Source organism: Lagopus leucura, unplaced genomic scaffold (genome assembly GCF_019238085.1).
Source record: "Lagopus leucura isolate 7727_CA_CO unplaced genomic scaffold, USGS_WTPT01 Super-Scaffold_73, whole genome shotgun sequence".
Taxonomy (NCBI): Eukaryota; Metazoa; Chordata; class Aves; order Galliformes; family Phasianidae; genus Lagopus; species Lagopus leucura.
This window is the reverse complement of record NW_024962252.1, coordinates 86,490,661-86,507,210: the sequence shown is the minus strand read 5'-3', so window position 1 is coordinate 86,507,210 and position 16,550 is coordinate 86,490,661. Positions and strand designations below refer to the sequence as shown.

General features: G+C 36.2%; 1 protein-coding gene across 3 annotated transcripts in view; it reads left to right on the top strand.

Moving 5' to 3' along the window:
• LIN9 (lin-9 DREAM MuvB core complex component) overlaps positions 1-15,448 on the top strand; it is a 38,180-nt gene extending 22,732 nt beyond the window's left edge. For 2 of the 3 annotated variants that reach the window (XM_042895155.1, XM_042895158.1), the window contains exons 7-15: positions 2,004-2,161; positions 3,359-3,492; positions 4,444-4,563; positions 4,745-4,846; positions 9,439-9,519; positions 11,934-12,059; positions 12,407-12,589; positions 12,699-12,796; positions 14,064-15,448. In XM_042895155.1, the coding sequence (XP_042751089.1) occupies positions 2,004-2,161; positions 3,359-3,492; positions 4,444-4,563; positions 4,745-4,846; positions 9,439-9,519; positions 11,934-12,059; positions 12,407-12,589; positions 12,699-12,796; positions 14,064-14,169 (1,108 nt within the window). In that variant the 3' untranslated portion in view covers positions 14,170-15,448. The remainder of the gene's footprint in view (positions 1-2,003; positions 2,162-3,358; positions 3,493-4,443; positions 4,564-4,744; positions 4,847-9,438; positions 9,520-11,933; positions 12,060-12,406; positions 12,590-12,698; positions 12,797-14,063) is intronic. The other variant, XM_042895156.1, reaches the window with a different exon arrangement.
• The last annotated feature ends 1,102 nt before the right edge of the window (positions 15,449-16,550 follow it).

The following is a 16,550-nucleotide window of genomic DNA, read 5'->3' as shown; positions in this document are numbered from 1 at the left end:
ATATTGAAGTAAGCTTTGCATAAATCCTCAGCCACCATCTATCTTTGCCACATCCCTTTCCAGATATTTTGAATTTCTTATGGGATCATTAGGTAATACTCAACTCCAGGTAAATACGTTTTGCTCTTCAGTAGTAAACTGGTGAATGGACACATGCCCACTGTTGCTCAGTCTACACAGAGTACAGTTTCTAGACTACACAAAGAATAGAATCACAGAATCATTAAGGTAAGAAAAGATTTCAAAATCATCTAGTCTAACTGTCCACTTACCACTTGTATTGCCTACTAAACCATGTCCCTAAGTACTTTGTCTGCCTTTTCCTTAAACACCTCCAGGCACCATGATTCTGCCACTTCCCTGAGTGATGACTTCTGTGGTGATAGTGATTTGAAAACCTAGAAAAGGAACTTTCTCTGCAGTGCATTGCTGTGCAGGTCTGAGGGAAGTACTTCATTGATTCAATTTGTTCCTCTTCCTGCATTTTTATATGTCTTTTGTAGGACTAAGATCTCAGTGGGCATGCTGAGCAACACAAACACTCCATTCCCCATGTAACTTTGAAACCATGTCTAAGACAAAAGGCCATGATGCATGCACATGGACAAGCAAGTGTAAAACCACAAGTCAGTGCAAAAGGACTCAGCACATTGACAGCTCAATTCCTGTGATCATACATATTGCAAGAAAGAGAAATTTTGGAGATTAGCAAAGTGGCTTTGTGAAACAGTTTGAGGGATATACAGAAGAAAACATGAATGTTTATTTCAGCATATAATAAGAGCAATTAGGAGACTTGGAAATAGAGGAGCTGGCTGCTCAATACTACATGAGGGAAAAATAACTAAGCAAGATCTTTATGAGTTTTTAAAAGGAAAATAGTTGGTGGTATGGAATGGGGAACCAGTGGAGAAACTTTCAGTGTTGTCTAAAATAACCTCGTAAAATAGCACTTCTTACTGATCACTGATCAACATTTAACTAATAAGTTCTACAGAGGATGTTCAAATTGCATTTGACTACAGTAAAATTAAGAAAGTTGTAGTAAATTATTTCATAAATAACTGCTTCTGCAATTATGCAGACCTGTGATAGCATCCGTACTCCTTTAAATGGTTTCTGTTGTCCACACAGGAATGATTCCTTAATTAATAAGGAATAGAGATAGGAGCAATATCTTTATTCTTTCAGTATTATTCTCATGTATCATTCCTATTCAGGAGATTAAAAGTGAAAATGAATAAAACCAAAGAAGGACCTTGTGAGTCTGCAGTCTCTTAAATTACAGTCTAAGACCAAAGCAAAGGGAGAGATGAATGTTAGAGATGATCTGATTTTACACAAGAACCCCTGTTCAAACAAATTTATACTGGTACTGTGATCAGTGTCAGAACAATTAATCTACGTAATAGAGATTTGCGTCTAAGAGGTACTCGGCATGAATGCAAGTAGAAGAGACAGGGAAATGCCCTTTTATGTTGAGTCTGCTGCCCTTTCATGCTAAGTTTAACCTTCAAACAGTTGTACTGTGTACGGTAGGTGATGGCAGGCAGGTACCTCGCGGTAAATCCCGAGTACAAGCGTTGAGGATAGGCTGGATGTGAGGCTTGCTTCAGCTTTGTTGTGAAGCCAGATGGACCACTGTAAGCAGAAAAAGTCCTCAAAAGTTGTACTCTTTTGAAATATTAATGCAAACGGCATATCTGAGTCCTTCTGGTTGTTCTGTGGATGGTCCAGTGTTTGTTTAGGTTTATTTGTTGCTGTTTTTTCTGTTGTTGTAATTTTGTTTTAAGTAAACTGTTACTGTAGAAGCAATAATTCCAGAGACTCAGACAGTCTAAAATCTGTTCACCAAAATCTTTCTCTCTTGAGCACTTCTCTCCAGGCTTTTTCAATTACTCTCACTGAGTTGTAAACTGTGCTTATTTGTTTGCTTTGTCTTTGTATATGTATGTCTTCAGTGTCGAATCTAAGTATAGTTTTTTTACCTTATGGTATTGTAGGTGCTCCTCTGCGTTCTTTGAGGAAGAAAGATCAGCATTAAAACAGAAGCGGCAGAAAATAAGACTTTTGCAGCAGCGTAAAGTTGCAGATATTTCACAGTTCAAAGATCTTCCAGATGAAATTCCATTGCCCCTTGTAATAGGAACAAAAGTTACAGGTAATTTCTTAAAAAAAACTAATAAACAATACCCAAGATTTTTGCAAAGATTTTGGTAAACCGTAGTGCATATAGTGTGCATAGATAAAATAAACTTAAAACATTAAAAATTCATTGCTTTTGTTGCTGGCTCATTGAGAAAGTGCTTATAATGATTACCTAGTATTTGTAAAACAGTGACGTGGTTTTGAGATATGATCTTGTGGTTTATTATGTCTGGTGTTGAAACTGTAGTTGTTTATTTTTATTGTTGGTATTGTTTGGGTTTGTTTTGTTTGAAGTAAAGCATATCCAACAAATCCTAGAGAGGCTTCAATGCCAAGAGCATAGTGCTGCCTGAAAGTTTAAAATATGAGCTAATATAAAACTTAAGCTTTATTTTCCATAAATATAAAATGACGTCTCAAAACAAACCTACAATTCATACTGCAGAGTAGTTAAATACGTATGCTAAACAGAATATAGTCTTATAGAAAAAAATACTAATACCCGAGGAAGGAATCTTGTTAAAAAAGCTCCTTTGTAAAGGAAATTCAGCTTTGCTTTATTTTGTAAAAACTCTTAAATTCCTCCTTCCTGTCTGTGAAGCAGGATACTTTTCACTTGAGCAAAATATCTCCCACTCTAGTCTCTTCTGTTCATTGCTTTCTGAGTTCTTCAGCATCACTGTCCTTAATTCTTGCTGAAAAGCAGGCATGCAAAGCACCCTGTATCTTCTCACTCTCCTAGAGCTACATCCTTGAATTTTGCTCTAAATCTTCTGAGTATGCCATCATCAGTGCAAGTGGTCATAGAGAAATAGTATGCAAAATCATTCCAAAATTGATTTTTGCCTGCTAATTGTCAGAAGGTATTGGGTGTTAAATAGTATTTTGTCTAGACGTAAATGTAGTGCTGAAGATTGGATGTGGGAAATGTTTGACTTGCAAAACTAAATTTGACAAAAATTGGGTAGTGTTGCTAGCAGATACAGGTTTTTTTTTTTTCCTGGGCTTACAATTTTTTCATCTAATCTAGTCAGTTTTGTTTGTTTGTTTTTATATATGTACTGGATGGTGCCGAGGTTACATGCAGAAGATTTGCTATGTCTGTTCTTCTCTGTGACATCAGAGCATTATAATATTTGCGATTTTGTGGAGGTTTTTGTTATTGATATATTTTTTCTTTCATTTGTGTTTTTTTTTTGTTTGTTTTTAGCACGATTACGAGGTGTCCATGATGGGCTATTCACAGGACAGATAGAAGCAGTAGACACCCTTAACGCTACGTACAGAGTCACTTTTGACAGGGCAGGTCTTGGAACACAGACAATCCCAGATTATGAAGTTCTTGTAAGTAGTAATGATACATTCTCAAAACAGCTGTAATGCAAATCCTTTTTTTTTTTTTTTTTTTTTTTTTTAAATCTACAGTTGTATCCTTTAATCTAGAAGAAGAAAATTCAAAGGACTGATTACATCCAGGGTAGTGTTGTCATAAACCAGAAACAAGCATAACGGATGTATGGGAATTTCTGGGAGAATGAGTTTCTGCTGATGATTGTTATATAGAATCACTTTTTCTAATACAAATGTAATAACTTAAGCTGAAATAACAAAATAGAGTTACTGTTTTAGACTGAGTATGAAGAAGTATAATGAGTAATGTAAGTTTTCAAAGAAAATTCTGCTGTGGGATCTAGGCAGAATTTCTAGAGTTGTTCAAGGAAACCTGACTCTTTGTAATTTGCCAAAGTCAGGAAAGGCTTGAGATAGTTGGAAGCAAGTATTATATGTTGATTGAATAATTTTGAAACATTTATGGTAATGAAACTAATTGTGAAAATGCTACTTCAGCCAGAAAAAATTGAATTATTTCCCAGCTCTCATGCTTTTGTATTGATTTATGAACTTCAGGGAATTGTTTCTGTTAAATAGTCTGGCCTAGACTGCACGATTTTTAGAGGGCAGCATGTTCTTTTGTATCTTGTATATCATTCGGTCTACTAAAGGAAGATAAAATTGTCTGAGGTCTACTCTCTTGCAGGATTTGGGTTGGTGGGGTTTTTTGTTTGTTTTAATGCAGTGCTATAACACTTTTCAAACTCCAACAGTGGAATATAGTTTTGAAGCTGCCACTAGCCCGAAAGCAAAATGCTTTTCCTTTTTGTTGCTTGGGCCTGGAGCATGGGTGGGCATGGCTAATCCAGATTCCAGAAATAAAATATGTGTTTGAGAAGGTATGCTAAGCTTTTAAATTAGCCGGGCACCTGAAGAATATCCTTATTTTTCTTGTCATTGCAGAGTAATGAACCTCATGAAACCATGCCAATCGCTGCCTTTGGGCAGAAACAACGGCCTTCTAGGTTCTTTATGACCCCTCCCCGGCTGCATTATACACCTTCACTCCAGTCTCCAATTACAGTAAGTTGTTTATTTCCTGTAATTTATAATATTGTTCAGAGAAATATTTTATGACAAATGTTGAAGCTGTTAGCTTCAAGGCCTTTGACGTAAGTTTTCTCAGGTTCCTCAATAAGGTAATTTTAGCAAATCCCTCTAAAAAAAAAAGAAGCTAATAAATGAAATACTCTTTCTTGTATAGGACAGCGATCCTTTATTAGGACAGTCGTCGTGGAAAAACAAAATTTCAGGCACAGACAGTGAAACGCTAGGTGGCTTTCCAGTAGAGTTCCTCATTCAAGTGGTAAGTGTTAACTTCTGCTCTTAATTTTGTTGTGTATTGCCCTTTCTGTGCTTATTCTGCCTATTCTTCTGCAGTTAAATGAAATTCTGGTGATATATGAAAGACAGTAATATCAAAATGATTAAATTATCAGAAGAAATTAGTAGTACATTTTTAAGTTTTTTTCTCATTTATTAATAAACTTTAAAATTTGTTGCTCTTTTCTCAGACCTCAGAAAGGCCTTATGTCTCCAGAAGTCTCTCTTATCTTTCCTAGTTCTACCAGTGTCTAAAAAGATATAATTTTTACCTCCAAATCCAAATTGTTTTATGATTCATCTTCATGAATTAATTCTTCAGTGATTTTTGTACAGCAGTTCAGAAAATTATAGGCAAATGATGTTAAGAAGATGAGATTTATTGAATATCAAATATAATCTAAGCAATTTATTCTTCAGGATGATGAGATAACGTAATTGATCGTGTGAGCTTGGTTTATAATCTATGGTTGAATTATTTAATGATGAAAAGTAGTTTGAAATGTGCTACAAGAAATCAGAATACTCAGTGTTAAAATTATTTAGAATTGAGATGTGTTCTTGTATACATTGAAAATCTGATAAAAGTTTACAATTGGCTCAAAGAATCCAGTTGTCTGTGGTTCCCACTGATACAGTACATGTTGACCTTTCAGCATAATTAATTTTACTTAACAGAATGATTTATTCAGTTTTTTGCAGTAATACTGTGTGAAGCCAGTCTTGGAAAAAGTGCTCTGGCATCTGGCTTAGCCAAAAAAACTTGAATTAGATACAGTCATCCTAAGATTGGTTACGTTAAGAAATGAAATAAACAAAAGATACAGTCTTTGCTTATGCTACTAAGCTGGATCTGCAGCTATCATCCTCCTTGAGTCACTGAATATCATCAGTGAAGCTTTATGACTTTGGTACTAAACTGCTCCATTTGTGAAAGTGTTTCTGTATTTCAAATCTGGAAACTGTATAATTTCTGTCATGTTTAGTGGTACACCATTACTCATTATCAGGAAACCTGAAATTTTTAATCTGAGGTTTTGAAGTGAAGGCACTCGAGAGGTACTGTATTAAGATATTTTTTGCATGAAGATTGTCAAGTTTTTTGAAAGAAGTGAAGCTGTAGATTTTTTGCATTGGTTTGTGATTATACTTGATTGAGGTTTCTGATACAGGTGTCAAGAGGCTTAAAACAAATTTTATTGTGGGAGTTTACATTATTTTTAAGCCTAGAGCATTGACATACTTGTTAAAAGTGAAGAATGATTCTGAAACCAGTGTTGCAAAATATACAGTGATCAATGAATTTCGATCACTCTGCATTCACTAATGCAGAAGTAGTTTTATGTTAAAGACCACTGTTAAACAGTTCTGTCTTTTTTTTTGTGCTCTGCTGCAGTAAAAATGTCAAAGCCCTCATTTGATTTAATGACGACTCAGCAGTTAAATGGTCAGAAAATCTTTCTGTGAAGGAAAACTTCAGAGCAATTATGATTAGGACATAGCTTATGATATCATAAAATTAACAATTTCATGGAAAAGCTGTATTGGGGACAAAAGATTTAAAGAAAAAAATAATTGTGTACCTTTAAAAAGGTTTCAGCCAAGCCTTTTAGTTCTCTTTTATGGGTTCCAAAACTAATTCACAGCAAAAGGAAATGTGGCCAGAAATATGTGCAGTGATTAAGTAATGAGAACATTGTCCTTAAGTACAACTTGGAGTTGTATGCAAACACTCAGTCTTGTAGCAACCACTTTTCAACAGCACTGTTGATTTTTTTTTTTTTTTTTAATTAATATTATTTTAATTTCTGCATATTTATACTTTGCCTTCGGGCTTCTTTCTGATCTTTACTGTGGACAAAGATATGCTTTTCTCTTTGTTTGTTTCTTTGGGTTTTGGTTTGGGAAAAGATTAAATTTAGACTGGGAGGGAAGCAATCCAAAACCAAAAAAATGTTTGCAGTGTAACTGCGTGTCCAGTAGAGGGAGAATGTTAATGCAGTACAGTCAGAGAAGTGTATCAGTCTGATGACTGTGGAAAAAGAAGTATCTTCTCATCTTGAAGACAGGAAGAAAGAGCTATGAATGCTAGATTTTTGTCTGGTTTTGTGTGTGAGAGAGTTTTTGAAATATGTTCCCCATCAAGTTATTGCATACACTGAAATGCTTGTATTCATGTTGTTTATTTTTTAACTCAAAAAATATACAAAATACTAAGCATGCTGTAAGGATTGTGCCTTCATGTCTTTTAATTTTCACACTGGGAGGAGTATTCTACTAAAACATCTTTTCCAGTTTAGTAAGAACTATTTAACAGTAAGCAGGAAGAGTTATGCTGAAAATGAAGCTGCTAGGCTAGAGTTCCTCAAGGAGGAGAAGACTGACCTGAACTAAGGTATTCACTGCTGATACTGGCAAATGAAAAGTGCGTTCTGTTTAATAAAATGTAGCACTGGAAGAAAGTTGGTCAACATCTTAAGACAGCAGAAGATCAGAGTTTCTTGTAGGGAAAATTAAATTACCTTGACCACTGGAGTACTTCTAGAAGTAGGGTGAATATAATGTAACAACGAAGGTCATGGACTGGATCACATCCTTGAATATATATGAACATCATCATAGAAGCTTATCACCAAGTAATCGTTCCCAAAACTTGCAAGATAAAATAGCCTGCGCTAAGCTGGGAACACACCAGCTTCATCAGAGGGGCTTAAATATATTAGTTGCCGGGTGGTGATGACAGCATAGCTTGGCAAAGAACTTTTTGGCAGCACTGTCAGAGAGTATTCAGTACTTTCCCTCCTCCCAGATGCCATTTGCCAACACCTCTGAGTTTAAGTATAGGTGTTTGCATTGGTTTAATTACATCTATTTACTTCACGTGGGCACCGTGAGGCTTATTAAATGTTTATGTATAGGCTTTGAGAGATTTGCTTGGAAAGCAGTGCAGAAAAACTGTATGTTAATCTTCCTGTTGACTCACAGTATCGCGCCCCTGTTATGATAAGATTAATTTTGAGAACTAAAAGCCAGTTCCATTTAATTTAAAGATAATGCTGATGTTTGTTAGATACCTAATCAGCACAAAAACTTGAATGTCCAGCTGTATTGGCCTCTGTGGGCTGTAAAATACAGTACTGTAGTTTCCCAATGCTTTCCTTTCCTTACCTTTTCTGTAAAAAGAATATATACCAAATATTCCTAGAACTACTTGAATATAACTACTTTCTCTCTGTTTTGAACAGAGCATATTAAGTTGTGCTTCCATGGAAGTCTTAAACTGAAAGAATCCTTTTTCCTTATTTGCATAGCATGCCAAGGATGGACTTTGCTGTACTCGTGTCAGTAACAATCAAATTATCATTATCCAGGCAATGCCTCCTATCCAGGTAGAGAGGTACATCTGGATCAGCTGTATTATTGCTGGGATGCCCTTAGGGTTTAATTCTGCAGCTTTCATTTCCTTGCTCTATATTCAGGTGCTATTAATTTTAAAAGCTGCTTTTTTTCCCATGAGAAAATGTAATGCCATCATGTGCATTTGTGTGGCAGTGAACTAGATCAAGGAAATAATCCATCTCAAAAGTAACGATTTAAAAACATTTTTCCTGTCTTTCCTGAATGTATTGTTTATCATTTTCATTTTCCTTATGTGGTTTTCCATGTAGCTGCAAAACTGCTTGTGCTGGTTCACCGTGAGTGTTGAGGGATGGTACAAGGCTAGAAGCAAGCAGAATGAATGGGAAAAGTACCTATGCTGTGTTGCATCACATGGCGTATGTTGAACCAGGAGTTCCTATCTCTGCCAGTCTTCTGTTCCCCTTCTAGGATGCAGTTAAACCCTTTGAAATTTTTTAAAACCTGACATGTTGGCTCTGTTAATAACAGTAACAAAACCGTTGTTGATTGAAATGAAGCTAAAATTTCTCTCTATGGGCTTGAGAGAGTATGAACAGTTTTAGAAGCGATGTATGTGCTGAGAGCAGTCCCAGTGATTTCCTCTTCAGCCTGTTAGATCCTCAGGGCAGAAGAACAGGATATACGTGTTCTGAAAGAAACAGGAAAAATGGAATGCCCAGAGCAGGACTGTAGGAAGTAGATCCAATCTGTATACCAGGCTTTACTGCAAGAATGTACCCAAAGAGCTAGTGATCAGTCCAGGGCACAGCTGAGAACAGGCTAGAATTCTGAGCAAAAGCTATGGAAGGACAAGTGCTGTTAATTGCAGTACATGTTATCACCATGATGATACAGTTTTCCTTCAGGCTAGAAGAAAAATTAGGTTCTTGATTCTTCTGCCTCTAACAATATAAACTGTGTTAGTCTTCCTGGAGGGAATTCCAGCTGATGGATTTCAGCTTTCTCCAATCTAAGGTATTTGAAAATGCTTTTAAAAGCCTCTGAAATATCCATCGTTTAGTCTCAATTTTTATTTCTACATTTTGATGCTATAAACAACTGAGAAATGTATTTTTAAATGGTAAAAAATACATCCACTTTATTATCTTGAATCTGTATGCAATTTCAGAACTACATAAGGACCTGCTCATTCTAAAAAGAGCTCCTTTGTTTTAGACCAGGTTATCGAAAATCCTTATGATCAAGAAGGAACACATCAAACAGTTAAGAGAGATGAATACGGAAGCAGAAAAGCTGGTAAGATTGTTCTCAGATCTTAAGGATATCCTTTAATAGCTAGTGCAAATTGATACAATTAAAACAAAGTCTAGATAAAAAGCTCCTTATTGCTTTGTATAATGTTTGAGTTTTTAAATTAGTTTTTTAAGGTAAGTCAGAGAGGTCAGTTGCTTTAAAAGCATTGTGCTTTGGGAACAGGTTAACGTTAGTGTTGGTATAATATTTCCTTGTTTTACGTGTCAATTGACGATGATGTTTCCTTGTTTTGTCAGTTGATATATGCTATGCACTTTAAGGATTTGGGGAGTCAGTAAAGCATTTGTCTTATTTTGAAGATGGTAGGTGTGCTTTTGGACAAAGTGATAACTCAGTTCAGATTTTTTCTGCATGAATCTCTGAGTGCCCTTGACCTGCATTTAAAATTACAATATATGACCAGCTACAGCATAATTATCAGGAGCAGGACAGTTTTCTTGCTAGGCTTTATCTAGTCATCAGTCTGTGAGTCAAAATTACAAGAATGCCTCTTCTACCACCCATGGCTATCAATCATCTTGAAAGTGGAAAGCTATCAGTCTCAACCTTCTGCTAATGTCCATTCAGACAGTGGTCTCTACCTACCGTGTACAAACAGAATGTTGAAGTCCGGAGAGGAAAAAGAATCCCTTTTATTTCTTTAAACCAAAAATGTTGATTTTTATTTTTTTTAGTGTAAAATATTTGAATGTTGAAGACTTTATTGTGGTGTGGTTTTCTTCTTTATCCCTTTGGTGGCAATGTGCACGTTGTTATCGTGCTACCTATTGCCCAAAGGCTGCTCTTCAAAACCTTGTTATCAGTTCAGTTGTTATATTATTTCTCCTGTATGTCAAATGCTTTGTCTTTTAATTGTGCTTAATAAAACTAATAAAGTAGATGCAAAAAGAGGCAAGATTAAGACATGCTACTGCAATCTGTAATTCTGATGCAGAAAAATTACCAGCTCTCCTTATTAGAAACGATAAAGCTATCTGTTCCAACTGAGTTGTCTTTACCTTTGTAGGGGTAAAGAAATCTATAGGAAGGGCTGAGTTTTTCACTAGCTTTCCTCTAAACAAAAATCCAGATATTAGCATGTCAGTTGTCTGCTGCGTCATAGATTTAACTTTTTTGTAGAATACCAAGGAACATAACAACACTGAGAGAGCAAAGAAACAATAGAGAAGATGATGGTCCAGGAAAAATAAATCTTAACTCAGTTGTAGCCTAGACAAGGACTTGGAGATAGCTGTTAAACACTTCTTCTGCTATTTGCTTTTTCAGTCAGCAATCATAAAGCAACTCGTGTCACTATTTATGTCCTGATAAAAATAGAAGACATATATTGGGTCATGTTCTTAGCCTGTCTGTAATGCTCTTTTGTCCCCTTGGTAATCCCATTTACATTTGTGCCTCTTAGTATGTGTTGCTTCTCCTTTAGAATGCATTTTCTTTGAACATGACTCTTTCTTTGAACATAACAATTGCCCACTTAAATACCAGTATCAAACTTAAACATGAGTAAAATAGAATCCTTTGACTTCATTCATTCAGGTAGAGTTTGTCAGACTTTAATAATCATTGATAAAATTGTTGAAATAAAGTTATTTGCTTTTTTTTTTCTTTTTTTTAAATAATCCAGCATAGAAGTAAAAAGAACTGACCAAAATCAGAAGAGATATTGGTTATAACCCATTTTTATCTGGCAATAGTAATAAATTCAAATACACACGAAGCAGGGAAAGGACTGCTTCCTAACAATGAAGCATCTTAACATCACCGTACTCTTTTTAGTTGCCATGTACACAGAACAGTATCCACTTTTCTGATGACTAAACATTGTTGCATAAACAAATGCAAATAAGAAGGATAGCTGGTTCTTTTTTTTCACTTGACCTGCAACGGAGATGAGGTAAAGGTGATGCTGGTCATTCAAGATAAGCATAGATGCCCTGTGACAGAGATGCTATCTGTTTCCATCTACTAAAAGCCAACCATCTTTTGTCTGTGAGCTGAACTGTTTGTCAGTGTCTGGAGTCTTATGTTCTGGAGCTGCTGGACGTGTTGTCCTGTACTGTTCTTCTACTGACAGAATAATCTTCTGTTCATACTGTACAAAGAAGTCGTGCCCCCCTGTGGGTGAAATAAGCAGGTCAGACTGCAGTTGTCATCTGTAGTGTTTAGTGCCACAGATTATCATAGCGCTTTCTGAAGAGAATAAAAGCATGGTAGTTACTGCACCAATTGTCACTTGGAGTTCTAAGCAGTGATACTAGGCTTTAAGTTTTTTCGTGTTAACATTTCTATTAGGCACTGGGATTTCAAATACCCCAATATTATTTGAAAGTGAAAATTCCTTTGGATGAGTTCCACTTATATTGCATTAACTTTAACATGCTTTGTCTTTTCCACAGAAATCCTATTCTATGCCAATAAGCATTGAGTTTCAGAGGAGATATGCAACTATTGTTCTAGATCTAGAACAACTAAACAAAGACTTAAATAAAGTGTTGCATAAAGTTCAGCAGTATTGTTATGAGGTAAGATTTTGCTGGAACCTGCATTTGTTTCTGCTTAACCTGAGTTAAAAAATAAATCAGAATTTTCTGGGAATAGTGCGTAAGCAGGGCTCATGTGGAACTGAAATTGCTAGCAGCTGTGTCTGTTTTGTTGTCTCTATTTCTCTCTGTTTCTTTTACCTGAATGCAGGCACTTCTGATGATGCCAGTGGCCAGTTTTGGAATAGGCATGCATGTATATAAATGAAGAAAAAAACAAAGCAGGCTATATACCTGTGGACTTTTTTGCAATCGTTTCTCAGTTCATACATGCACCAAATGCAAAGGAGCTATTTAATCTTCATTGATCTTTCTTTCTGTCTGTGCAGCTTGCTCCAGACCAAGGCCTCCAGCCCGCAGACCAGCCAACAGATCTGAGGCGGAGGTGTGAAGAGGAGGCTCAGGAAATTGTTAGGCAAGCAAATTCCTCCACAACAGGACAGCTTTGTGTCGAAAGTGAAAATTTAACTGACCTTATCTCTAGACTTACAGCAATATTACTGCAGATTAAGGTAAAATAATTGCAAAAATAGTATCTCCCAATTAAGTACATAATATTAAGCCTCTGACAGGTTCTTTGTGCTGAACTGTTAGAACATTTTTTGTTTTCTTCTCCTGCAGTGTCTAGCAGAAGGAGGTGACCTGAATTCCTTTGAATTTAAATCACTAACAGATTCATTAAATGACATTAAGAATTCAATAGACTCCTCAAATATCAGGTACCACTACTTTGAGTATTTAATTCCTAATTACACGTTTTGTGTCAGCAAGCAATTGTTAATGTCTTTTAGAGGTGAATATAAGTAAGTATAAGTAAGGATTTTAATCTGGTAACTGTTTGTGGAAGTGGTCCTATTTAAAGGGATCTTCTTAAAGTAGTACAGAATTAGCAGTTTTCTGTTTGAACCTACCAGTGCAGTAACCTGATTTAAAAAAAAAAAATTAAAAAAGTGATAAATTGATACAGCAACAACTAAAATGACTGAGGAGCGAGAAATTCATTGACAACTGTTACTTCAGAGTATTTTCTGTACAATTTCCGTATTCTTTTTTTTAGTGTTACTCAATCTCTTGTCTGTAAATATCAGACATTAGTAACTGAGACAATTAGAGTTTCTGCCTGGCTTCTATTAACAATACTTTAAATGGGAAAAAAACCAAAACAAAACAACCCCACAAACAAACCAACCACAAAAGAACAGCCATATTGTGCCAGATCAAAGGCTCCTCTAGTCCAGTGTCCATTTTTCAACAGTTGTCACAAGCAGGTGCCTGAGGAGGCATTATAAAAATAGCAAGAACATGATGATATTCTTCCTGAGTATACTGTGAACTCTAACAGTTTGTGACCATGACTTTTTTAAAGATTTGCATAGTCACTGAATTACATAATTAAAAAAAGAATACTGAAATGCTAAGCATTTTCTTATGCCCTCCACACTGGTATTGCTATGTGCATGTTTGGGTTTTTTTGGGGTTTTTTGTGTTGTTTTTTTTTTTGCCAAGATAGTAAGGCAGCTTTTTGATTTTATTGATTTTTTGAAGGATTGATAAATGGTTTTTTTGTAGCACTTTTCCATTTTGATTTAAAAAAAAAAAAAAAAGAAAAAGAAAAAGAAACTTCCTGTCATCAATGTTGCAAGTAAATGTGGGAATGGATTCAACTAAGGGCTGATAAACACTGCTAAGAAGGTGATGATCTTTGCATTTCACTGTACTCAGTCTGGGTACTTTAGCATCTCTTCACAATGTTTTTCTTTCATTAGCTCCAACCACTTTACAGTGGTTCTTTACAGTTGGTCTTTAAAGAACCCAAGTCAGTAATTTTGACTTCTTGCAACTGCTTTTGTAAATGCTATTTGCTGATGCAACCTGATAACTGATATGAATGCACTACTATGATTTATTTGACCTTGTAGAAGTATTCATATGCAACCCTTAAGTAAGAGGTTTAATCCTTTTCTTTCTTTCCTCTCTCCCTTGTAGTTGTTTTCAGAATAATGTTGAGATCCATGTTGCACATATTCAGAGTGGTCTGAGCCAGATGGGAAATTTACATGCCTTTGCAGCTAATAACACCAACAGAGACTGAAAACTTTCTTTCAAGTGTATAGCAAGTAGTTCTGGAAAATCCTCTTCATTTATATATGCTTCAACAAATGCCCTAACTGCCAGAAGATAAGGGAAAAGAAAACCTCTCGGACCCTTTAAAATATATTATATTTGCTTCTTAAGGAAACCAGCATTACTGGCAAGCATTACATTAAATTTCTCCATTTGTTATTCACATGCAGTAGTTTTGCTAACTGGTAATCTCTTAGTAATTGCATTTATTATAATACACCTGAAAACATACTTTCATGTAATTTGAACTTAGTTTTTAAAAGTTCAGATTAATTCTGCCCACCTCTTGTTGTTGGCTCTCCTGGTACGTTAGATGAAGTGATGAAGAGGAAATGGCTCACATCAGTAACTATGTGGCAGTCTTTGTTCCTTCAAGCTGCACTTCCGTAGGTACCTGAGATACCACCAGCTAGCATGGTAATAGCATGGGCTGAGGGTTCCAGGTCTAAAGAAGCAGCGGTGGGATGTGGACAGAGAACTAAAGTTGCAGAAGATGTTGGGCAGGTCTGTAGATCAGCCAGTGTTTCGTTGGAACATTTAATTTATCGTAACTTATATAAGAAGTCTAATGAAGGAATATAAAAATGGAAGTGATACCTTTCCAGAAACAGTCGTTACGGCTTTTTCCCTCTATGTGGGGCAAAAAGAAGTGTTTTAGTTGGTATTTTATATAAATGAGTGATAAAACATACTGTTTTTCCAACTTTTGGTTTGTTTTGCACAACTTTTAAATTAAATTCCTGGTTATCTGACATACCCTACATATATAAATACAAAGGTTTTTATAATAAAATATAACCAGTGAGGTAAACTGCAAAAATTAAAAGTGACAACCTGCCTATGAGTACATTTTTGGAATGTTAACCTTGTAAAAAGTGTGTATTGGTTTGTTTAAATAGTCTTGTAAAGCTTCTGTGTAATGAATCATTTCCAGATATGGATTTTCAGAGATAGCTGTAGAGTTGTTTTGGATTCCTTTAGATGCCTCATTAAATGAGGTCTTTTATATGTTAATGTATAAAGAATATGTAAACAGGATTATTTTCAATTTTAAAATTTTGTATAGTTTAAAGATGCTTCTGTATTCTGTGTTGGTATTGTGCCACTGCAAAACTTTAGTGCAGAGTTTATATTTAGCTAAACTTGTTCTGTTAATTAAGAGAAATGCATAAATCTTTTATTCTCGGTGAAATTTGTAACTGAATAAATTGAACTATAAGAGTTGATATATTTCACAAAAATGCAAACTTCTGGCACGTGGTTTCAAGTCATTTTTTTAAAAGAAGTTAATTGGTGAAAACGAAACGTGATGGCTGGGTAACAAGGTGAGTGGCTGTTTTGAAGTATCTAGAAAATGTACAAGGAGTGTTACAAAACACCAGACACTGCTTTTGCTCCAGTTAGCTACAGGGCTGCTCCGCTCATCATGTAATAGAACATGGCTGTGGCCCTTCCAGTGCCTTTATTTTGTGTTGTTTGGTAAAGTAGATGGAAAGGTTCCCCACACTCGCAGTTTTCATTTAAACAGAGAAATGCCAGAGCCTCACTTAGGGCACAAAGGTTCGATCTGACAATAACTAATGTGATCCACTGCTGGCATGAAGGGAAAAAATCCTCTTGCAGTTTACTTCCACCCCTCCCCTTCTTTCTGGGTGCTCACTGAACACCTGGTGCACAGTGCAGGGAGCTGTGCTGATGAGAAGCAGCTCATCTTTGTCTCCTTGTTTGCTCCTCACGTAGCTCAATGAATTCAGTCACTGCAGAGTGCAATGGAAAAGGAGCAGCAGGGGCTGCCATTCCCAGCAGCAGCTTGCAGGCTCAGTGTGCAAGCCACTGTTGTGTACCTGGAAGCTGAGCACGCATGTGAATACTGTGAGTACTCCATCCCCAACAGCTCCTTGGGCACCCAAGTCCACTTGGGATGGATGGTGTCAGATTTTCATTTTTATTTGTTTGCTCTACAGTTTGGCCAAGGACAGCTCTGTTATTTTGTTTGTGGAGAGAGTTCCTCAGTCAGCGTTCCTGCTGCACCACTCAGCATTGCAAGCTTGCAGCTGTACAGGAATTTGGCTGTCTCAGATCCAGCAAGCACAGGTATGTGATGGGTTACATCAAAAGATTTGGGGTATTGGTTACCTTGTCCTATAGGGTGTGATTTCTGACACAGGTTATTTTCCCCGACAGTACACACACCCCTTGCTTCTGTTTTTGTCTCCAAAAGAGCCTTGTGATGTTCAGGAGTTGTCTCCTGACTGGTATTCATCAGGTCAGTACTGGGGCAGCCCTACATAGTATATTTACTGATCTGGATGAGGGGATTGCGTGCACCCTTGCTAAGTTTGCAGATGA